Source organism: Sphaerodactylus townsendi, linkage group LG02, assembly GCF_021028975.2.
Source record: "Sphaerodactylus townsendi isolate TG3544 linkage group LG02, MPM_Stown_v2.3, whole genome shotgun sequence".
Lineage (NCBI taxonomy): Eukaryota > Metazoa > Chordata > Lepidosauria > Squamata > Sphaerodactylidae > Sphaerodactylus > Sphaerodactylus townsendi.
In genome coordinates, this window is record NC_059426.1 from 69,695,866 (window position 1) to 69,720,807 (window position 24,942).

General features: G+C 43.8%; 1 protein-coding gene across 4 annotated transcripts; it reads right to left on the reverse strand.

Annotated features, from left to right (window-relative positions):
* Positions 1-10: 10 nt before the first annotated feature.
* Positions 11-24,942, reverse strand: SSH3 (slingshot protein phosphatase 3). 4 transcript variants are annotated; one of them, XM_048485724.1, is made up of 14 exons: positions 24,616-24,942; positions 20,572-20,609; positions 16,976-17,156; positions 13,239-13,357; positions 10,138-10,209; positions 7,893-7,958; positions 7,303-7,497; positions 6,740-6,833; positions 6,287-6,415; positions 4,415-4,461; positions 3,884-4,030; positions 3,276-3,476; positions 1,281-1,713; positions 11-1,045 (listed from the first exon to the last, which is right to left on the reverse strand). In XM_048485724.1, the coding sequence occupies exons 1-14, from the start codon at positions 24,679-24,681 to the stop codon at positions 551-553; spliced, it is 2,283 nt and encodes a 760-aa protein (XP_048341681.1). In that variant the 5' UTR covers positions 24,682-24,942; the 3' UTR covers positions 11-550. The 4 variants fall into 4 exon arrangements, with proteins under 4 accessions (XP_048341681.1, XP_048341683.1, XP_048341684.1 ...); XM_048485726.1 differs by lacking the exons at positions 16,976-17,156; positions 20,572-20,609; positions 24,616-24,942 and adding an exon at positions 16,309-16,342; XM_048485727.1 differs by lacking the exons at positions 16,976-17,156; positions 20,572-20,609; positions 24,616-24,942 and adding an exon at positions 15,634-15,652.

A 24,942-nucleotide genomic window follows, 5' to 3' on the forward strand; every position in this document is an offset into this window, starting at 1 on the left:
CTAGAGGTCCTGCAAGAGAAAAGCAAGTTTATTCTCAGGCTGCGTGAAGCTGACAATGGCACAGTAGATGTGTGTGCAAAGATGAGTGGGAACAGTTTCTTCCCCCGTGGATCACAGTGAAAGGCTTTGCTTTATAAAGAAGTGCTCAGTGGCATCAAAGCACATTGAAAGAACAACCAAAGGCGACTTGTAAAAGAACGTGGCCCCTGAGGCCCTCACGTGGAGCTGTGGAATGTTCAAGGCCATTATGATGTCTGAAAGGAGTGAGCAGAATGAGCCCCCACCAAAGCAGTGGTCCTTTCCTGGCCCTTGTGCTGCCCATTATCCATTGAACAGTGTGAAGGCTGTGGTCTCCTGAAGGGCTGATTTCCTTTCCTCCTTGCTATCCTTCTCCTAAGCAGATACTGGCTCCCAGGACAATGTGAGGCCATAACTTGAAGGTAGAGGAAAGACGACTTCACAATATGATCAGTTCTTTTTTCCAGCCTCTGGGCTCCATGCATCATTCCACTTAACAACAGCACATAAGGAGGAAGGCAGAGGCGAGTCTTCATCCTGAGCTGGGATCTATGTCTATGCTGGTCTGCCGCACCATCCTCTGGGATCGAGCACCAGAGACAGGACTTAGGACGTTGTCTTTACCAGGCTGAGGATCTTGTGGAGAAGGTGACTTGAGCTTATCAGGGCTTTCAGGATCTGTATGCCCCTCAAACTCCTTGGCTCGGCTCACCACCAGGGCAGCATCAGCTAGCTGGGCCACAGAGAGGCGGTGCTGTAAGGGGGGCTTGCGGCATGATGGGGCGGGGCCTTCCATGCGCCGGACAACTTTACGCACCCGACCTTTTGCTGGGTGGTATGTGAGCTGCTTGCAGAGTTGGCCTTTAGGAGCCTTACGCCTACGGCATCCAGACTTACGACACAGCACCCGCTCCCTTTCTGGCAAGCTCTGTTTTGCTGTAGAGTCCGTTGCTGATCTTAATTTCTCTTCATTTGAGGGGCATGTCGTGGAATTTATAGGGGATTTCCTCTCAGAATGAAGAAATACCTGTTAAAGGAAGAAAGAGGTAGACAGTGTATCAACAGCTACACAGGATTCTCCTTCATCCTACCCTCACCATTGCACCTCGGGTTCTAGACTTTGTACCTCCTCCCACCCCAACTCCTTGCTTAGCATCTGTTTGTGCACTGCCATATCTTTTTCACACATCTCATTATTCCTTGCTCCATCCTCCATTATAAGGGTTCTTTTGGTGAATATCATCACACAGACACACCCTTACCTCTTCTTCTGTGACACACACTGGCATAGGGATGTGTTCTGGGCTATCCATCTCACTGATGCTACGCATGATTGCATAGAGGTTAATGCGCTCCCGTCGGGGCTGGACTGACTGTTCCGATACTCTTGTTGTAGCCAGGTGTCTTCGCACTTCCTCAGCCCCTGAGTCGTCTGATGCCCCAGGTTCTTCTGTCTCTAGAAGACTAAGTCGGGTGCCATCAGAGGGGTCTAGAGGCCAGTTGGGTTCTTCAGGAGGGTCCCTCAGAGGCCGAAAGCAATACTGGGGTGTTGTCACTGGCTCCTCCGGCTCTTCTTCTGAGCTTATTGTCTCATAATCTGGGCTTCCTGAAGGATCACTGCTGGCATCACTTACATCTGAAGAACCTTCTGATTGTGCATCTTCCACCTTTTGTTCCCATAGGCTGCTATGTCGGCTTAAAGTACAGAGAAAGCAAATGCAAAAACAACAAAACAATCAGCAGGGGAAAATTAACCAACCATGTTAACTTAAAGTCAACTGGGAACAAAGGGGGATACATTTGTGTGGTTTCCCCATGGCTGCTATGGTTTCAGATAACACAACAACAGCTACAGTGCTTCTGAATGGCAGGTTTCTGTGGGGCTATGTGAAGTGCTTTTAAAAAAAGCACTTCACCACCAGTGAAGTGCTTTTAAAAAAGTCCTTTGAATATTGTTTTAATGTTATAGCAATATGACTACCAACTAATTGGAATTCCGCACTTTAAGTCTCTAGTCCCTTTCATTGCAGAAATACAAGAGGAAAGGCATATCTCCCCTCAAATGGGGCTAGACACTTAACTAAAAAAATGAAAGCTGGGAATTCAGAGAACCCAGTAGACACATAGGAACATGATATTCAGTTGCTGATTGGGGGCGGGGGGGGGGAACCTCTCTAGTGGTGGAGAAGAAATAGATGCAACTATGGACTGGGGTAAGGGACAGCCAATGTGGTTGGAAACAGGAAGGTTCAAATTTCCCTTCTTTATAGGTGCCGTCCTGGCTTTGCTGAGATCTTTCCCGAAACATCACAGCCAAGCAAGTTTGGGGAAGATCATAGGAAGGACAGGGAAAGCCTGGAATGAGCAAGGAATCACCCATGATGCTGTGGGGGAAGCAGGATAAAGAACTGTTTCCCAAATCATCCAAGCTGAAACAAACATCCCATCTGTAAGTGATCCAACTCTGTCTGATACAGAAAGATGTTTGGCAAAGCGCCATGCACAGGGAGTTACTTTAAAAGCCACCTCATTTCTGAAGGCAGGAAGAGGAGAGGGAACACATAGGCCAGGTAGTCCTTCAAATTCCCTAATCCCAAGCCATGAGAAACTGTATTAGTTAAAATGTACAGTACAAGATGCATGCAATCATGTAAATCTAAGTAATCTATGACACTTTTTAGCTGCAATTTAAGCAAAACAACCCAACAACTCAAACTACACATTACATACAAATGTGTACAATGGTATTCTCAGGTACTGTTTGACTTAAAAAACTCCCAACACTTCAAAGTGGGTGACTGGAACCTGGGAAGCAATGGGGGTGCTTATTTCTTTTTTCACCTTTTTTTTCTTGCTCCAAGTACACCGCACCGCCATTACTTTCCCATACGTCATGCTTCAAACACTTTCTTCCTTGCAAGCCAGCATTTGGAACCCCACAAGAGAGGAGGGAATAGGTCAGAACACTCCTGCCTCTTCTGTGCTACCAAATGGTTTCTGCTCATACTGTTTTTACACCTAAAAGGGAGGCTTTCTGACTACTGCATTATACATTTGCATGCAATTGTTAGCTGGGCCGCTGGACAATAACAAATCCAAATTTAGTATGGTGTTAAGCAAGTGCCTCCTGGTAAAGCAGGGAGACACACAGTAGACTGGTAGACTGACACAGTTGGGCAACTGCAGTTCCTATCTGTTCCCTTGTCCACTGATAAATGCACTGACCAGATAACACCATGCCTTTCCCCTGAAATTACCTGGCATCCAGAATCCCCTGGTAAAGCTCCAGCTGTCTCATGAAACCTGGATTAGGGTGAACAATTGGACGCCGTTCCCGCACATGACAAAGGGCCCGTTCCAGTGACCAGCCATACTCCTTCATGGTATAGGCAATGACTGTAGAAGCAGAGCGACTCACGCCCATCTTGCAGTGCACCAACACCCGCAAGTCTTGTACCCTGCATGGGAGAATCTTTGCTTCAGCATTTGCCCACTGGCAGATCACTTACATCATGTCAGGCTGCACTGCCTGATACAAGCAACTCCTACTGTTTGCCTGGTCAGAATGCTGGTTGCTCAAGTGCACAGCCCCAGGAAGGCAAAAAGAGGAACCTTCCAGGCACTGCTCCCAGCAGTGATGGTAGCACCAAGCCAGGGACCTCAGCAGAAGAGGAGGATGTTGGATTCAGTGACTCACTTCTCTGAACAGGTGACTAGCTAGATCACATTTGACAATTACACCTAAGTAGCACTGCATACATGGATCCAAAATGATGCTTGTACAGCTCTAAATGCTGGGTTCCAAGAATCAGCCCTGGTAACCACAAGCACAGTAGGAGACTCCATCTCCATGCCTAATTCTCACCGGGCATCTGAAATGAAGCTATAGGTCTCCTTCCAGTGTGGCAGTAGCTGTGCTGTTTCCTCATCATAGAGGCGCACATTCATATACGTGAAATGCTCTGGGAAGAAGTTGTCGATCTCACGGGTTACATTGAGGATGTGGCTGATGCTGAAAGACAAGGCAGAGGACAGGCTGGGTTCTCCAGTACACACTCAAGTAGCGAGTATAAGCAACTTTCTGCCACCCTGTTGCCATCCTTGTTCCCCCAATCAATAAGACCCAGTCTTCTCTCCTAACCATTTCATTGTACAACTGTTCAGTATCCCAGAGAGGGGTCAAATCAGTGGTGGGATTCAGCAGATTCGCACCACTTGGGCAGAACCGGTTGTTAAAATGGTGCTTGTAAACAGCCAGTTGTTAAATTATTTGAATCCCACCACTGGATCAAATCATTCCTGGTTAGAAAACAAATGTTTTATTAAGAGGTGAGGCAAATTCTGTGGGGTTGCTCACACTACACGATAGGCACAATTCTTGTACAGACCCACATACTTGTTCTTTTGAAGCTCCTCAAGGTTGGCTGCATTCCATTCAGAGCCCTGGAGCAAAGAACACCACCATAAGACAAAGTTAACTCCCATGATATGTGAATAATTAGCAAACACGCTTTTATTGTTGACTTGCTTACTAAACACTTCTCTTAAGGAGCAGCTCAGAGCTGAGTAATGTGTTTAGCCACATTATGTCACAGAGTCTTTCTTTGATTATACAACTTCATGCTGCAGGGATATAGAAGTGACCTGCACTTGCCATTATGCCAAATCAATACAGTATGAATGACTGTGTGTCTCCCTGCTTTAGTTGATGGGTAGTATTAGGGATCAATGTGGTCAATTGTTTGCATTAAAAAAATATTCTTCCTTAGGTCCTCATGTCCTGGAGATCTTTTAAGTACATCATGGTCCCATGTGGCCCTTTCTTTCGCACACAGGACAAAAGTAATTTCAGCCAATTAATCTGTTTTATTTGAGATAATATACTCAAGAGTATTGATTCGTTAGTATTCTGTCCAGCAGCCTTCCTTCTCAGGAAACAGGTTGAAATGTCCCTGTTGCAGAGAGCTTCTCAGAAAGATGGGTGTTGAATATTATATGCTACTATGCAGTTTTTATTTTTGTTGTGGTTTTCTGAGTTTCTGCTGGACTGGATTTAATTGCTTAAGAAAGAATAAATATGCATAAATATTTTAAAGAACACAAACAGCATGTTCTTTAAAAATATTTTAAAGAACACAAACAAACTCGTTTTCCCTCAGCTCCTTTTGAGAGTATGTCAGTCAAGGTGGAAAAAGAGCTTTACCTTTTAAGAACAATGGTAGCGTGAGAATTCATATAAGGAATTAGGTACAGAACTAGGGTTGCTTTATATTGTGGGGTATTTAATGCAAAGCTCAAGTTATTTGATATAAGAGATGTCTCCTGACATAGATCTGTTATAACTGCATCCTCTCCTGTAGGGATGCACTGCTGACCCAGCAGCACCGTAAGTAGAGCGCTGGAACACCGGCGCTCCTACGGTCTTCTGGTCGCACCGCTCCCCCGCCCCTCACCCCCCGATGAGTCATGGGTCATGAACTACCTGGCTCACAACCACCGGGTGTCCCAGACAAAGGGACAATGGTCTTGCCCCCAGGTGAGGATTAGGCCTAGACGCTGATGCTCCTCTCCGCATGTAGCAGCCAGGTGAGATCATGCATCACATGATGATCTCTCAGTCTCCCGCTCTCCTGCTCTCCCGGAATCCCCGTTAGCCCTTCTACATGCCCCGGCCAGAATCATAATAAAAGGTGCCAGAGCCAGCACGGGAGAATGAGTCGCTGGGAACCACCGGGACACCAGCTACAGCTGCTGGCGCTCTCCACCAGATGTTATCACCGCGTCTCGTCTCGTTCTTGCGCTGACCTCGCGGGCACAACTACACTCTCCCCCACCCCTCCGGCAAAAAAGGCAATGCTGTCAGTATTCTGTATTTGTCCTTAACATAGCACCTTGTGACAATGAGTCCAATAATTTCTTGTGTATGGGTGTGCGTGTCAAATATTTGTTTAAAAGGTGCCTCTAGTTAATTTCAAAGCCAAAGAGAGTAAGGTATAAAGGATTAGCCAGTGTCCATAAACAGCTAAGTCTCCCCCTTTAGAAAATATACCTCTAGAAGTTACTATATGGATGATGCTGGAGGCAGTAGGAAGGAAACTCTCAGCACCTGACAATAGGAGAGAGGGACAGCCTGAAGGCCACTAGGTGGCAGCAAGACTTCCATCTTTTTTGTCACCCAGGAAGAGTTTGACACAGGTTGAGAGAAAGGCATTATGGTCTCTTGGGTATGGCCACAAAGTGCCATGGATACCTCACAGTACTTCCTCACCAGATAGAGGTGATCAAAAATCCTGGATGGCCGATCCATCTGAGCCATGATGAGCAGCATCTCATTATCAATGAATTCTTTGTAATCCTCCAGGCTGCAACCAGCTCGGTGCTCCAGTTCTGTGCGAATCTGTAGAATTGGGGGAGCTTGTGAGACCTCAAGCCGTATCATTGCCTTTCTGCTCTTTAACCAGACACCTGTATCTCAAATCTTATTCCTCACTTCATGCACATTCCTGCTTCCCAAATCTTCCAGACTTCTCTCACTCCCTCATCTTGTCAGCACTGCTTATACTTATTGTTCCCATATCCCCATCTCCTCTCTCACCCTCACTCTTCATTCTCACTCACACACTTCCATGTCCTTGGCAACTCTCCACCCCGCCCCATCCCACCCCATCCAAAACATTCCCATCACCTCCTCTTCCAGCACCCCTTTGTCCCAACATCCCACCTCCTTGGAGGTGATGTTCTCCAGGTCAGTGGTGGCCATCACCTCACGCAGCTTGGCCCGGATCATCCGCTCTGTCATCTCCTGTGCTGTCGGCCTGAGGCACAGAGACGGGAGGGTCGGCAAAGCTCTCGGCCCACCAGACTCGGCCCCAGACATCACCATACCAGGGCTCCCTCTCTATGCTCACCATCACTACCACCAAAGGCAGCAGATTTACAAATATGATGCTGTCCTCAAGCAATACCTTTCCCCAAAACAGCTTTATTAATTCAGAGCTGAAAAACATGTCATGGGAGCAATACTGGGAATTTTTAATGCTCTCACCAGCATTTTCTGCTCAATTCTCATAAATAGTCTCCTCTTCTCCCTATTAAGCAGTGGTGCAAAAGAGGGACCCCTTGGGAGACACGGCAAAACTGAAGTTGACTAGCAAGGCCATCCCAAGCTTCCATGCTTTGAACTGCTGCATGGCATAGAATTCCACTTTGGAACCCTCAGAGCCTCACTGACTATGCCACATAGTTTATGAACAGCCCCAGGGAAGGAAAAATAGCATCACTGACTGGTCAGAGGAGACCGCAGGCGAACTGGGCCGCACAGATTCCAGGTCAGACATGGTCAACCACTCATTAATGCAACTTTGCTCAGAGGTCACCGCCTCCTGGTACCACTCAGTCCAGCTCAACGCACTGCCACCTGGGAAATTATTGTAGCAGACTGCTTCACTACATGCCTTGTGCAGTACTTGCAGTGCTGACCTGAGAGCCGAGATGAAAGAACAAGAAAAACAATCAGACGTAATAATTAATGCCAAGCAACTGAAGTACCCAGACTGTCCGCCACCACATCCAAAGACGTGGGAGCTCCCTGTAATGTTTGTTCCACCCACAACTTCCTTCAGACGTGATTGGAACTGAACATCTGGGCAATGGTTTAAATCCACAACAGGAGCCTTGTACAGCAAAGATGTGCAGGAAAATACGGAAGGAGGATTCCTTCCCATTCCGTTTCCTCCCCTGCCCCTCCCATAAGCTACTACCGCTATCAAAGAAATTCAACAAAGGTCTCTTCCCTCAGACACTTTGATGGTATCTATATCCTTCTCCTGCCAGTGTCTTTAGCATTTCTCACCTCACCCAACAGCCTTGCTTACCACATAGTCTGGACAGAGATGGGCTTAAAGATACGTGTCTGCCCCCCAGATGTCACACTGAATCCCCTACAGGAATAAAAAGGGAGAACTAGTGTTACAAGAAAAACAGAGGAAGGTGGTATATAAAGGGGACCAAGACGAACATATAGACTGGGACTGTTATGTAATTGCCTTGAGATATTTAATAATGCCAGGTCCCATTTGTAAGCAGGAAACCTGGGCTTTCCCCACCCTCAGGATCTAAAAATCAAGTTGGTGTTTTGTGCAATGGCAAAAGCAGCCTTGATCAAATACTAAAAATGGATTGTACCAGCTAAAGTCAATATGGTAACCATCTTCCCTCTACACAGCACAATCATGCTAGAGATTCTTAGCATTCATACAGGAACTCTGTCCTTACCATAAAGTTTTTTGCAGCATGAAGAGAACAGTTGACATTTGGAAACAAATGAACTGGGGCCTGATAATTCGCAGCCAGTTGTCAGGTCCTTTAGATAATCCATTGTCCTTTAGATAATCCATTGTCCTACCCCTTGAGCAGGGGTAGGAAAATGAGCAGCAGAGGATCAAGGCCTACTTATGCAATTTTCTAAGGGAAATATGAAAGTGGGTTGGAGACTGCTTAGCATGTGACTGTGTAAAATGGAGATGAGGCTTGTGTTACGAGGTGATCCTCAGTCTACTGAAATGTTGCTTGTGACCTTTCAATAGTTGTTACAGTACACTGAAGAAATTCAGAAGGGGGAAAGGCTCAGTGGTAGAGCATCTGCTTCATCTGCAGAAGTTACCAGGTTTTATCCCTGTCATCTCCAGTTCAAACTATCAGGTAGTCAGTGATGTGATGCCAGAGACCCAGATACTGCTGGAGACCCTGTAGGGTTGAGGAAGCCTGAAACCTGATTGCATGTCCCTGTGGCATAAGAAGTGGCTATTAATCTGTAAGGAGAACTAGGATTTTAGATATAATTTTGTTATTTATTTTCATCTTACCTCTCTCCTCAGTAATGGGCCAAAGTGACTTACATTGTTCTATGCTTCTCCATTTTACCCTCACAGCGTAGTGGACTGAGGGTCAAGCTACACAATACTACTGGTGCTCTGCCCCACAGCAAGAGTACAGTTCCTGCAGGGCAGAGATTTTGGCACTGACATTATCCAATAAAGCAGTATGCCGCCAAAAATACTAGAATGCCCACAAGCCCAGGGAAACCTCAATTCTTCCTTCTTGCTTCAGGGTTTTGCTCCTTCTGGGTCGCTCCCCCGTTAAAAGCCAAGATCGGGGTTGCCTTTTTGTTTTTTTTAATCCCTTTAAAACTATATTGACATTTCTTATATCAATATTGTGCAGGTTGCTTTTATTCATTGCTTTTTTATTGCTTGCAGGGATCCACAGCTGGCATTTCCTGAAGAATACAAAAGCAATGAAAGCAGCCTGCACAATATCGATATAAGGAATGTCCATACAATGTTTAAAGGGCTTTAAAAAAAACCAAAAAAGGAAAACCCTGACCTTGGCTTTTGATGGGAGAGCGACGCAGGAGTGGGGGCAGGCAAGTGCACAAGCAGGCAGTGGGGCACTGCCTCACGTTAAAAAAAGGAAAATGTGAGGAGCCCCCACTGCGAAGGCACTGCGGGGCTAGAAGCATCATGGAAAGTTCTCCATGCGTAAATGGGCCACTGTCTAGAATGCCCCCTTTCCCCTTACACTGTGATCCTGAACAGAATTGGGCCTCTGTATACTTTTAAAATGCAGTTAAAAGTGAGTTACATCTGGAGAACTGGGACACAAATCACTAGATGTCATATCATGATTTAGACTGAGCAGAAGGGAGTACTGGACAGCTTCTTGGTTTGAGCCTGAAAAAAACAGGTTATGTAGCAAATGGATGGAGAAATGTTGGTTTCTACTATTACGTTAGAGAAGGGACAGCTTAATCCCAAAGCAATCTTAAAGCAACCTCAAATCCCCTTCTTTGCTATTCTGGATAAACTTCATGCCACTTCTCTCTGTGGATATAATTATTAACTGAGAACAAGGAAGAAGACATCTATTTATTCTACTTCTGGCTTGGCACAAAGAGTGAGGGATGGACAGGGGGTGGAAAGACACACAAACAACAAAAAATACATCTCACTAGCATTTGCTGTTTGTCTAGCTGCAAAGCAAACTTTCAGAGGCTTTCAAAAGGATTACTATTAGAGGAGGTTGTATGGTTTGAGAGGGAAAACATAAACAGCCTCTTACCCATCGCCATCAAGGAAGACCTGGGTGTCACTCCAGAGTGGCAGCACCATCCCCAGAGTGCAGGCAGCCGAGCTGGGGAAAAGGCATAGAAGAGATCAGACAGCAGCCAATGGAGTTACAGTCTGTTTGTTTAAGAGATATTTATGCCTATCTGTGCTCTCCCCACAACTGACTTTTGCAATAGCTTGGCAAACATTGTAGAAGTAATTGCTGTTTGGAAATGCAAAGTCAAGCAAGCATGTGATGCTGTATCTGATTTCAGGAAAGAAACAATAAATAGACAGCAGTGTAGCAGAAGTATTTGGCAAATGGCATCATTGCCCAGAGAGCAGCTCCTGACCATGATTAAAGAGAAATGCACAAATCTGTTGAGCCCTTTGACCGGGGAGTTGTGTGGCAACTCCTGTCTTCTAACTGAATATGTAAACAAAAGTTTCTAAAACATGTATATCCAGAATAAAGGTAGCGGTAATGGGGAATACAGTCAAGAGTTGCCAAACTTGTTCGACCAGGGAATAAAGCACATTAAGGAGGCTTGATGCCTAGGAGGACAGGAAGAAACAACTCTCTGGAGCAAAGATGCTTTAGATAGGATTTTTTCCACTGAGGAAGCAAGCAGGCTTTGTTCCTGAATTCTAAATGATTGCACTTGGAAGTAAGTCCCATTTATTTGAATGGTCACTGCCTTGATTATAAAATCAGAACCTGCAGCCTGAGTCTACACATGGATAATCAGGAAGAAAGATCTACTAAGTGCAATGGGGCTGACTTCCAATTTAAGTATACATCAAATTATGCCCTACAGTACTCCATAGATAGCCAGGCCCTGCTACAAGACATCATGCAGACACAATTTAAGTAAAAATAATCCACTGAGGAGCTTTCCTGCTTAGATTTGTGATTTCACCACTACAACAGGAAGCCAAACTTTTGTGACTTCTAGTATTTTATGTTCTGCTTTGTGAAACTAACTGGGTAGTCCTGTGCAGAGTTACTCAAGTCCATTGACTTCAGGGAGCTTAGTAAAGAATAACTGTACATAGGATTGCAATGTCAGTCTTTCTGAATTATCTGGAACCAGCAAATTGTCTAAATCAGAAAACTGCTTCTTGAAGGCCTGGATCCTTTCACAAATAACCAGTTGGAATAACCCATGCAACAACAATATGAGAACCAGAGGCAAAACCCCACAGAAAGGAAGTGCAACCCAAGAAACTGCACATCTGGGTGCTGAACTGAACTAGTGGGGGTGTATAGACAGCAGGTTTCTATTGGAAGAACTGGAAGTGTCCAAACACTGATCCCGACCCCTTAAATGCCTTCTGGGAAAGATGGAAGAATCTGAATCATGTTGCATCCCTTGTAGCACATTATTGTAAAGCCTATGTAAGTGAATACGCAGCAGTGCCATGTCAGCAGAAGAGGGGAAGAGGCGGGCAGATGACTCACTGGCTGGCAGGCAGCTGGCAGGGGCAGACGCTAGGAGGGAGTCAGCAGAGATGGGGGAAGGGGTGGGAGCCAAGGAACACCCCCCACAGACCCAGGCAAATGGTGCCTGGGTCAATTGTCTCCCCTGTCTCCCCGTAAGATACGCCACTGACTGCTCTGGTTTGACCAAGAAGGATCAATAACATCAGAAAACATGGACTGCAAGAAGAAAAGATAATCTCAGGGCACACACATACCTTTCCTCTGATCTATAAAACGGATGAAGGAACATAGTTGCTTCCCTTTGCAACAAACAGCAAAATTCTGCCCTCTTGAAAAGGATATAAATATGGGTGACTACGCTACAGCAAAGTGGCACAACTCTGGCTCGCAGACCTGATGTCTTCAGATTTCTTTCCTATCCTATTCTAAAGGCCTTGAGTTGGGAGATCAGCACTGCTTGATCTTTGATCAAGCTAGGATTTGACAATCTTTGATCAAGCCATTCCACTTCACAAGCTCCTTGGGCATTTTCTTTTTGCATCTGCATTCATCTCTCTTTTCCCAACGATTTTGTCGGGGCACTGTCTGATCAGCAAAATCTAAATGACAGTTGACTCATGACACAGCCTCATTCTGGGATTAATTGGAAGAGGACTGTGATTGGTTAGTAAACTGTATATAACGCAGCACTGTGCTTAGCATTGTGAGACACTTGTCTTCGCACCGTCTGGCAGAGCACTTTGTCTGTGAGAGCAACATTCTGTGAACTGAATAAAGTAGGACTGCTTTTGAGAAGCTGAATTGCTGTGTGCGTCTACGTTCCTGCTGTGTTCCAGTGTGTGTTGTGCAACTCTGCTATCCGGGGATTGAACCCCCACTTCATACCATACCCCTCAACAGATTTTCCATGCCCACTTTTTAAAAAAAATCTGTCAGTGCTAGAGTATGAGATTTTGGAAATATAATATTTTAAACTTATTTTTCTTCACCCCAGACTACCGAGATAAAACTATCCTTTCTTCCCCAGCTTCAGTGCATATTTTTTCTTTTTTAAAAATGTTTTTATTTTTCCCAGAGAGTTACAAAACACATAAAAAGATCTAGGAAAAAGAAAAAAGAATGGATGATGATATAATATGGATCTGCAGCAGTAGTCATTAAGATTCTTGATTTTTCCTCTGTATGGCAGATCCAGTTTTTTTAAAAAAAGATTTCTCGAAAGAGAATCCAAAATAAAAACGACCCAAAAATAATAAGAAAAAACCCCCAGGGAAAATGGAACTACAGAAAAAAGAAAATGAGTAAATGGAGAGTGGGGGGGGAGGGGGTGCTTCTGAGAGCCAAAAGGCTTGCAGACATCTACTGATTCTGGATATTTTCAGAACTAGTGGGTCTATTAATAATCCCCAACTAATTCACCTGTCAAATTAAATGTCCCCAGAGCTCCTGGGGAGGCTACAGTCAAAACCCGTCTGCCTTTGCGCCAGCGAATTGCTTCTTTCAGTAAGGTGTGGCAGAGAGCTCATAAGAACTCAAACCAGCCACAGTGCCATCTTCCCAAACCAGCCAAAGGGCCATCTTCCCCAGAAACCGCTCCATACTTCTTCACCTCCTCTGCTTTGGCACACTGCCCATCCCAAATCCTTCTGCTCACTTTCTTGCCCTCTCACCCTTCTTCAGGAAAGTCCACTCCAAGCAGCACCATCTCACTTTTGCTCTCCATCTCCAATGCAGACACAACCAGCAGGTACCGGATTCTGTGAGCTCGAGCTGACTCTAGCCTCACAGCCTATGGAGAACAAAATGCAAATACTCATCACACAAGTGACCTTCAATGTCACCGACATATCGCATGGGGATTCTTCTGTATCAAAAGCTGCAGTGCTGTCCCCAGATTCAAAGGCCCCCAGCTAGTTCAGCATCAAAACACAGTTCAGCATCAAACATACCTTTGTCCCTGAGGTCAATGCCAGGGCATGTTTGTGGTTATATATTTTTTTAAAATCACGCACACACACAGAGCAACACTTATGTATGACTATGGCACATTCCAGATAGGCCCAGGCTATAGGATGTGTCTCATTTCTTTGGTACCGTCATCTGCACAATTTCTATCATGAATGAAGCAGTAGTGATTTTGAAGAAGAAAAAAAATATATTTACATTTATCAGAAACATTTGTTTATAGCCAATGACAAAAGTAAGTCTGAGTGCACGTTGCATCCTATTTGAATATTTAAGTCTGACTAAGAGCTCTGCCATTTACAGGTCCCAAAACTACAGATCATCTCTTCAAAATCATAATTATATATAGATTTTTTAAAAATCATTTGGATCATAGAACTAAAGCTTCTAATCAATTTTGCACCATCATAAATAACCCGCTTTTGAGATTTTCTCCAGAGTTAAAAAGTCTAGGAATAGTCTTCTAAAATTACACATCTGTGAGCCACTGTATACCTTGTAAACATGAGACCTCAGACAAATGGACAGGGAAAGGTCATATGATGACGTTTCCCTATCTGTTCCCTAGAGATATATTGTGATGCTGTCTGATATGCAGTAGCCTATGGGGAAGTTACTTTTGCATGTGACACGGAAAAATGCTTATAAGCTCCTCTTCCACTATGAAAGTTGCTAACATGGGAGAGAAAATAAGAGAAATGAAATGTAAGCGCAGATTTTATACGGTCATTAAAGTCTGGTTTAATCCAAAGCCTATTTCAGGCTTATGTGTAAAAACAACCTTAGTGATAAGGTGTATACATAGTTATTGTACAGCATTGACTAAGCATGCTGATCCTCATTGTTGCCCTATCTGAAATGAGAGTTCACTGGACATACCAACATTCCCCTGTGACTCCACATTTATTCGTTTTCCCATATCCCACCTTACAGGGGAAGAACAATAAACAAATTTTCCATGGTACCTGGTCTGCCATTACTGAACCGACTGACTACCAAACATATTTTCATTCCTCCAGCTGTCACCCAGAACATATAAAACTATCTAGTCAAGTGTAGTGTTGCAATCACATTTCCTCAGACAGGGACATATCGGAAAGATTTATAACAGACATACCTATGATTATAATAATATTTAAATGGAAGAATAATCAAAACCAGGCTGACACCCAAAAACAGTCCGCTAAAGGCAAGGCTAAAGCAGATCACAAAAACCAATTAGCTGGTCACAGGCAAAAGCAATCCAATGCCTCATCAATGAACTACAATCTCTCCTTGATAGGAACATTTCTCTTTCACTTGGACTGCAAGTCATTTCTCTTTCACTTGGACTTGGACTGCAAGTCATTCCTTGGCCAATGTTCCAGATCTGAAAGTCAAGGTTCTCCTACAAAAAAAAAACTTCAAAGGGAGAATCCAACACAAAAGTGCTGTCTTAGAACTCATCAAGAAATTTAAAACTATCTGCTAGGCTTAAACAGAGACATGGCTTACCCTACTGACCATAAATGCTAACAACTGAACTGGGCCCACTCCTTAGAAATATTAGCTGTTTATTTTTACTATATTATTATCATGTTATAACTCTTCACAGAAAGCAGCTAATTTTTATTATGTTCTATATTGCATCTTCCTTCATTAGATGCTGTTTATTCTATTTTATTACACTATTTATCTGTACTTCATGAGAGGCTGGAACTTCTGACCTCTCGTATCACTCATTAGGGGTAAAAACCACATCTTCCAGCCTGTTACAGTTATACAGGGACTCATACCTGAATGACTTCTTCTGATACCATCCTCCCCGCATTCCATGATTCTGATTATAAAATTCTCCAAAAAGATTTTCTGTTCCATATGTATCTGATAAAGTGAGTTCTGACTCATTAAAACTTATGGTGGAATAAACTAGGTTAGTCTTACAGGTGCCACTTGATTCCTGTTTGCCACAGCAGACTAGCACAACTATCCTTTTCAAAATACTGACATGGTAACTGAGAAACTCCCAACAAGCTTCTGAATAGCACAAGATTTTTCCACAGATTGAAAACGATTGCCTTAAGGGATTGCCTCAGGTACACAGAAGCAGTCATGACTCACTTTCTAGAAAAAAAAATTACTTCAGCCAGCTTGGAAATCTCCCAACAGCGTCCCAGAGCTGGAATCAGGCTCACTGAGAGTGCAGCCACAATCTCAGGCTGCCTGTCCAAGAGAGAAAAAGATCCGCAGGCCATAAATGGGGAAATGGCTGCAGCTCCGGAATGTCTGTCTGTCTGAAAGCCACATTCCAAAAGGGGAGGACTCCCCCCCCCCTTTCACATCTCCATGCATGGTCAACAACGCCTTAGCCATAGCCTCCCAAGCAAAAAGTCCCGGAACTCTTGAATGGGGGCAGGGCTGGATTTCCTTAACCAGAAGAATGCCAAGCCAGACAAAGTACAGATGTTGGACTTTCACTGAGGAGGAAGAGAAAGGCGAAGTCAAGTCATGAACAGGGAACAATACTCTGGTGACTACACAGAAACTCTGAATTATGACAAACATCTCACTGAGATAATAAACCTTTGCTTTGATTTGGACACTTGCAGCTCACATGATGAAATGCTCCCTCATGAAAATACAATCCTACAAAGAGAATACTAGTGCATCAGGGAAAACAAGTCAAACTGTTCACCCTGACACTGCTTTCTATAAGCACGACATGGGTTTTGTACAGAGGAGCATTCAGTCTCATGAATCCCAACCTGTAATCTGAACTGTGGCAAACAAGTTTACCTTTTCTGTGAGTAGGCCAGTACCCTGTCTTCTGAAATGCTGCTTCTTTTTTCAAAAAAAGCCTAACAAAACAAATCCTCTTGTTTCCAACAGTTCCTTGATCTGTCCCAGCCTGCCCAGTGACTGCAAATTAAACCTGCAGGGTAGGGGCAAAGCAACAGTGCCAATGACTCCTGAAAGAGTTAATGGGCTAGATACACAAACAGAAGGAAATATCTGACTAGTTTCTTATAGTTCAAAGGGGAACATCTCAGATAAAGTGGATCATTTGATTGACAAAATCAATCTGATATGCCAGCAAGAAGCTGGTCCCCTTATTAATGTAACAGGAAGGAATTATAAATTAATGAAGGGAATTAGCTCCAAGTATGGGGCCTTACATAGTCATCTGTGCTGTCAAATGTGAGGGGCCAGTTCTTGGAGAGGCAGGCTAGAACAGAGCTGGAAGAGAGGATGTGGTGCAAGCCCTATCACAGGAAGAGAAAGAAGAGGACACAGAGCTAGAAAAAGAAGAGGACACAGAGCTGCATTCGTCTGTCAAACAACCAAAATACTGAACTAGATGTTCCAGACTCACTGGGGCTATCCCAAAAATTACACACTACTGTTGGTTTCCAGTCTCTATCCTTCCCACACAGCTGTTTCCATGCCCCCTTAATCATCTCACCAGCCGGATGGTGTCTTGTGGCCGCAGCAGCCCCACCATCTGCTGTAAGTGAAGCTCCTGCTGTCCTGCGGCATTCCCACTCTGCTTGTGGTCTGAAGGGGCTGGGCTCTCCTGCAGGCACTCAAGCTTTTCTTCTTCTTGCAGAAGTAGAGCAGCTCCTTTGACCATGACGAAGCTATGTCTGCAAAAAGGAAAAAAAATAGGGGAGACCATAGTAAAACCATCTCATTGTTCAGGGAAAAGATCCAAAAATTAAAAAAGACCAAGGGGTACCAAAAGGGTTCTGCTCCAGGAGGCAAACACAACTCTCTCCTTGAACACAGCCCCAGTTTTATTTTATGAATTACAGATTACAAATCAATTTCAAGTTCTGAAGCAGTGATACAGATAACCCTTAAGTTCAAAGGACAGCCAAGCAAACTCTGCTGGTTTGATTAATTAAGGCACATTAAATACACTCCCAGAAAGTGCTAATTGAAAATAATTTACGTTAAACTTTAAAGACCTCTATGCAGATTTTTTTGTAAGGAACACAGGACTATGGACGATGAATTACCACACCAATGACTACCAGAACTTAAAGACTCATAAGAATATTGTATTAAATGTGAAAAGGTCAGAAGACAACAATTATGAAAAGCAAAGTCACAATAATCACCAATGTATACACATAAAAGATGCAGTTTACAAGACTACAACAAAAGTGAAGTACAAACAGAAGGAAAAGTTGTGTTCAAAATGCACTGCAGAAATCAAGATGAAAAACAATCGAAGACTCAGGTCAGTCCTTATGAACAACCTCAAGAGCTGGTAAGTCCTATTGTCTCCCAACTGAATCTATAAACATCAATATCTTCAAGATAATGTCTCGACAGGCTCTTCTGGGTCTCTCCTGTTTCACAGCAGCTGAACTGCTTCATCAGTGGTACTGAATCTCACAGCCTGCTCATATAGTGAGTATAATATTCTAGTCTCCATAATAACAAATAAGGATCTTGGCAAAGAGTTGAAAAAATTTACACAAATCGAACTCTAGTTCAGAAACTGAAAAATTGCTCTAGGAGACTTACACGTGACCATTTCATGTTTAATACAATATTATTATGCGTCTTTTTTGGTAGTCATTGGTGCAGCAAGTTTTTGTTCTAGTTCACTGTTACTTTCCGCCACACAAGTCATTTTTCTTTAGTATTGTAAATTTGCTAAGGAATATTGGACTGACATTAAACACACTCCATTTAAGTACATAGAGTGAAGCAAGAATGTTATGAATTAGGGTTTTTTTTACAAAATTGTTTACTTTTTACACTAATACCCCCCCACTTTGAACCGGGTTTGATTCTCCGCTCTGCCATCTGAGCTACGGAGGCTTATCTGGGGAATTCGGATTAGCCTGTGCACTCCAACACATGCTAGCTGGGTGACCTTGGGCTAGTCACAGCTTTTCGGTGCTCTCTCAGCCCCACCTACCTCACAGGGTGTTTGTTGTGAGGGGGGAAGGGCAAGGAGATTGAAAGCCCCTTTGAGTCTCCTACAGGAGAGAAAGGGGGGATATAAATCCAAACTCTTCTTCTTCTTATTTGACCTTAAAGGGCCTCAAAAATCATGTTTTTGAAAATAACAGCATTTTACTAAATGGTCCTCTTGTACCGTTATATAAACAATATCTCACAAAAAACAAATGCTGATTGTGTGGAAAATCCATGAGACTAGTAAGAGGGGAGTAGTTTTCTAGCAAAAAATGTAGATCAAACAAAAATATGGAAGGTCATTGTCTCTTAAACATTCACAACTCATGGAAACTTTTAATTCTGTTAAACTATAGGGCCCATAACTGATTAAAATGAATGAAAACCAGAAAAAAAATGAAATAATTTTTCCCCTTCAAAATCATTTTTAGGTCCCATGGTGGAGACAAAGAATTACAGAGGGATTGGTAGGTGGAGGAAGAGAATTGTAGCAGACATGCAATAGTTGGGGGGAAATTATACATGCTCATTCTCCCCACCACTGTATCCTGCCTTTCAAAAGCACTTCTATGTTGGTTTGTTTAAAGGTACTATACCAAGAAAAATTGTCTGGTATGCTGAAGTTTGGCATGTAAATCTGAGGGTGTTTACCCCTGACGTAACATGAAATTGATCTTTGCCTCTTGTCTTTTCTTTTGAATAGTTTCAGGAGTACAGAACCATAAAACTGCACAAAATAGGAATGAGTACAATGCACTTCTGCTGTGCACAAAGTCTTACCTCAAGTTTCTGTTCTGTTGGAGAGACCAAACATTCCCAGAAATGTATGCAGGATATTTTGCTCTTGTGAAAGTTCTCCCAGAATAGCTAATTTAGTCTGTTGTAGCAAAGCCAAAGACCCCTGAAGCACCTTAAAGACCAACAGCTTTATTGAAGTACAAGCTTTCATGAGCTAGAGCTCACTTTGTTATATATATGCAATGGGCTCTAGGTCATGTAAGTATGTGGTGTAGTGGTTATAGTACTGGATGAGCGCCTGGGATGACAGCATTCAAATCCCTCACTCAACCATGCAAGCCTGCCAGGTGACCATGGACATGCCACAATCTCTCAGTCTAATTCACCCTCACAAGATCCTTGTCATGAGGATTAAGTGGAAGAGGTGGCATGATGTGAAAAGCTGCTTTGAGTCCTGATCAAGAAAAAAGTGTGATACAAATTTAAAAAAACAAGCAAAATAAGAAGCATATGCTTCAATACAACTGTTAGACTTTAAGGTGCTGCAACACTCCTTTAGGATTTTACTCAGGAAATGCAACTCTTTCCCTAGAAAAGACAACCCACTGCTATGTACTAACTGCTAACTGGAATTTCATTCTGAGTGTCATAGTGCTTCCTTATTGGATATTAGTCATGTTTAGTAACACAAATAACACAACTCTTACCCGTTGCTGCCAAGTGCCTGCACTATTTTCTGAACTCCCATTTTCTCTAGTGTTGTTATTTTTAAACATATTGTAGGTGGCTGTGAGCTTCTCTCCTACTGAGGCAACCATGCAGAACTAGCTTTAAAAGTTTTTAAAGGAGCAAGTTTACTCCCTTCCTGGCCCCCTCCCCTATCATTTCACCTCCCTCACCCGTTTCCTTGCAGTTCAAATCCTGCAGGGGAGGACTTTACACAGCTCTCTTTAGTAAACATTTGCAATTAGGAACAGCAGTTCTGTCCCATCATTAAATCCTTTACATGAGAAAGGAATATTGTTCTACTAATGCCGAATTGTTGCTAATGACACATTAACCTTCCCTAAAAAGAGGGAAGGTTAATGTGTAGGAAAAGGTTCAGATACTGGTTCTAAAGAACCTTTTGCAGCTGAGATAGAATGGTGTAGTTGATAGGGTATTCAGATAGAATGTGGAAGAGACAGTAAACTTATTGGGTGACCCTGGTCCAGTCCCTTTCTTTCTCAGTCTAACCTACCTCACAGGATTGTTGTTATGAGGATAAAGTGGAGATGGCAGGAATTATATATACCTCCATAACCTCCTTGGAGGAAGGGGGGGATAAAAATGTATGAAATAAATATTTTTATGTAAAAAAGGGACAGGATTATGAGGGTGACTCCTCACCGTCTTTGCAGCTGTCTCTTCCTGGGAAGATCTTCATCCTGGAAGGGAATTCCGTATGGATTAGTCATGCCTACTCCAGACCACAGAAAGAATCTCATGTTTCACATTAAGAGAAAACACAACATTCCACATTCCCATTGCTGAACAGCTTTCTGTACTCAATAGTTTGCACCAGGACATCCTAGAGGGACAATGTAGCTCAGGTTCTGATGAAATAATCAGAGATGCTTGCAAGGCAAACCTTCAGCTCTGCCTTGGTGGAAGGCGACCCCTAGCAATGAATGATCTTGTCTAGATCACAGGCCCAAGTCATAATATATGTTAGTGCACCAGTATAACAAAGGTAGCACAGAAAACACTAAATCATGGGTGTCAAATTCACGGCCCTCCAGATGTTATAGACTACAGTTCCCATCATTCCCTGCCAGCATCATGCTGGCATCATGGGAACTGTAGTTCATAACATCTGGAGGGCCGTGAGTTTGACACCTGTGCACTAAATTATACAATCATATTATAACAATCTACCTCATGCATATTTGGAAAACATGAATATCCTCTTTTCAGAAGAAACATCCTTTTTAGTTAAATTCCCATCCCTGTGGCTAGCAAAATTTCCTTTTTTGCTTATTAGATCAAAATAGCATACAGCTCAGGCATTTCCACAGTTGCTTGATGGTAACTCATGTGTACCATGTGAAATCCAGGTGTTTTTGAGCAATCTCAAATTGGTTTTGCACAGTTGGCTTTGCCACAGAAGAAGGCATGATATGACTACATTTTCCAGTTGTCAAGCAACTTCTGTGCCACAAACAAAATGGAGGCCCACCTATAATTATGAACACCAATGAGCCTTCCACATTATGGACCAACCAGTGAAGCCTAAATTTGCATATTTGTGTTTATTTTACATAATCTATTCTGTATCTGCTAATCATGGAGAAAGGATAAGGTCGAAGTCTGAGTACTGAAGGTTAAAGAGTTGCATAATCTTCTGATTGTATCCCACCCATGGACTTTGGTGATGAGCAGGAAATAAATATACAGGAAATAAATAAATAGTGATTTCTCAGACTTTACAAGTGATGGCCACAGGTTCATAAATTCTTCACAGCAACCAAAAGGGGTAGAAGCAGGTCTTTAAAAATAGTTAAAACAGAGATTCTCTGATAACCAAATCCTATGCTTGCATGAAGTTACCCCGGACACACACTGGTCCCTGCTTAATGCTAGTAGCTTCAGTACTACAACCTAGTTTGAAATAAAAACTGGAAAGATGGAGCTTTCTAGCCTATTATGATCAGATCAAGACCAGCCGAATGGTTATTTCATATTTCATAGATTTGAGATGGGCACCATTTTCCACATCCATTCTAAATCTCTCTGACTCACTTAAGAAGACAGCATCGTTTGCAAAAAGGGTTGTCCTACTGGCCTTCATTTCAGAAGTAAAAAAGTCTTTAACACTTGTTCTGACCACAGATAAGGGATACTTGCCTTGTGCTGTTTTCATAACTCTTGACCTATATACAGTAGCTGAAGCAATTCCCAGACAAAAAAAATCCTGTGGCACAGAGTGGCAACCTGCAATAGTGCAATCCAAGCTCTGCTCACGACCTGAGTTTGATTCTGACAGAAGTCAGTTTTAGGTAGCCAGCTCAAGGTTGACTCAGACGTCCATCTTTTTGAAGTCAATAAATAAGTAACCAGCTCACTTGCTCGCTTGTAAAGTGCAAAGATGACTTGGTAAAGGCAGTGGCAAACCACCTCGTAAACATAGTCTGCCTAGTAAATGCTGTGATGAGATGCCACCCCATGGGTCAATAATGACCTGGCACTTGCACAGGAGGCTACCTTTTCTTTACTAAAGGTGACTGACTCTAGTCCTTCCAGAAAGGTAGTGGTACTATAGTACAATCTTAAATAGAGTTACTATCTTCCAACTCCACTGAAATCAAAGGGTTTAGAAGGGTGGCATTCATAGCTTAAAGTGTTGTGCATCTTAAAGTTTAACACAATTTTATTCCAGCATAAGCTTTTATAGACTACAGCCCATAATACCCTGACAGTGCAATCTTATGCACACTAACCTTGAGGAGTAGACCCACTGACTACAGTAGGAACTTACATTTGAGTAGGCATGCCTAAGATTGTGATATAAGACCCTCTACAGCAAGCTTCTGAGGTGGTTCAGTATTCATGTCACTACATTACAGATGCTGCTGTTGACAATGGAATAATAGCGACTTGCTCAATTTTATCTAACTAAAAAAGAAGCAATGTTTAGACTTGGAGCTGCTTAGCTCAGTCTTGACCACTCACTACATTAGCTCTTGCTATGGAACATCAGGCCCACACAACCTGGGCCTCATTTTATTCCTGCAACTCCTAAAGAGCTTTTTCCAAATCTCTGGGCGGCTATTTGGTCTGGTAAATCTCAACTTGTACAGACCTATGCTACTTCATAATTTCAACAAATACCAGGCTCTTGTATATACACACATGATGGGGAACAGAGTGGTTGCCTCTTGGGCCATTTTACATGCTAGACTTCCTTCTACAACCGCACATATTCGCCTGAGCCAACTTTGAATTCAACCCCTTACACAACCTTATCTATGTATTTCCAAGCCTGTTAACTATTTCCTTTGACATTTATAAGGGAGGGGGAGGGGAGATACAATGTTCCCACCACTTCCTAATTACCAGTTCCTTACATAGAATCTAATTAAACTTGAAGTTTCTTCAGTCCCACATTTCCCAGCTTGGGGTGGTAACTCAAATGCTGAATGCCCCAGCTTAAGCAACACAAGGGGGTACTTCAAAGCTAGTGTTGTAGCCTGGGGTCACCTGCTTTTCAGAAACCTTGAAGCAAAGGATTCTTGGGGCTGCATTTTCTATATCTATAATGTAGCTATGTACAAGGAACTGGCAGGAAGTGTTGTGAAATTCACTGACAAGTCTCTACTACTGCCTGGTTCCCCATCACAGCAGTTTGTCAGAACTCAGTTAAGCAAATGGGGACACGAACTAATGACTACTGGTCACTGGCATGCTGTTAACAGGGTGTCCCCCAACCCCCCACTTACATGGCGAAATTCACTAGGGGAGGGAAGGAACAGTATAACAAGTCACTCTCTGTTGCAAAGGCCCAAAGCAAGATTAGCTGAATGGTCCTTTCACAGCTGGCCCCTTTCTTCAGAAGCTGCAAATGCAGAGGGTTTGTCGTCTTCAGAGAACCGAGTTTTCAACAGCCAGAGCCCTCTGGTTACCCTGTTCTTTGGGTGAAGACCAATTTGTGAACCACACTAAGCAGGAAGAAATCATCATAATGCCCCCATTGCAGCCTTCTGGGAAAGACCCTGGAATATCCCCTATTTGACAATCCAGAATAACTACTAAAACCACTACCCTCGTAAGGGCTAACAGATATGGCGATCTGGGCTCACTGCATTATTTATTTGAATTCCACTGCTCCCTGAGACCATATCCAAAACACATCCCCCCCCCCCCCCCCAAAAAAAAAAACAGTGAAACACTTCCTCTCCCCCGCTGTGCCAGGCTGAAAGGCAATGAGTGGTAACTGATCTACCTTAAGAAGCAAAGCTGGGACATTTAAGTCTTTAGTACAGTCCGAAGGAAAAAACTAGGAGTTATCTTATCTCTGATCCTATCACCGCTTCTCCCTCCATGCAGCTCCTCTACTGGGAAAGACCAGAAACACTGTGAGATCTCTCCCGTTTCCCCCACTTCCGACATCGCCCCCTACAGGGAGAAACGTAGGGGATGAAGCTAATTCTTTCAGTAAAATGAGAACGGCCACAGACGCCCGTTGCATAAGTTACATGCTGCACCGATAGAAAGAGGCAGCGGGCATTCGGGTAAAATACGCGCTGTGTTCACCACTGCAGGCTGCGGAACCTCATCAGCCCTGGAGGAACAGCAACAAAAATCAGGGCGGGGCTCCTTCGGGACTGATGTGCTGTGCTCCAAGCCAGAAGGATCTAATCCTACCTTGCTGAGGCTGGTATGGAAGGGACTCACCTTGCAGCCGGTGGGGGTAGAGTGGCCGCTTCCCGACGGGGACCGACAGACAGTCACAAGCGCCATGCACGGGTCGCTGCTGCTGCTGCTGCTGCTGCTGCGCCCGCTCCGCTCCCAGCCCTGGAGCAACCGGAGGAATCGTACCACTCGGAGCCAGTCGCCGCGAACAGCCTGCAGGGGGCGGAGGAGTCGAGCCTCCCGCACACCCCGCGGTGGGACCGGGCAGCCGTAAACTTTCTACTCCGTCACCCACGCTCTGCAACCAGGAAACGCAGGGATGCCGCTGCCGAGCAAGGCGAAACCGGGCACGTCGCGCGGGGGCGGCTC

What these genes read in the sequence shown, in the direction of transcription:
- SSH3 (XM_048485724.1), bottom strand. Translation starts at nt 24,681, where the DNA reads ATGGCGCTTGTGACTGTCTGTCGGTCCCCGTCGGGAAGCGGCCACTCT. An exon ending in CTACCCCCACCGGCTGCAAG is followed by an intron (nt 20,610 to 24,615) that starts GTGAGTCCCTTC and finishes ATTCCCTTCCAG; the next exon opens with GATGAAGATCTTCCCAGGAA. An exon ending in CAGGGGATTCTGGATGCCAG is followed by an intron (nt 1,714 to 3,275) that starts GTAATTTCAGGG and finishes CTGTACTTTAAG; the next exon opens with CCGACATAGCAGCCTATGGG.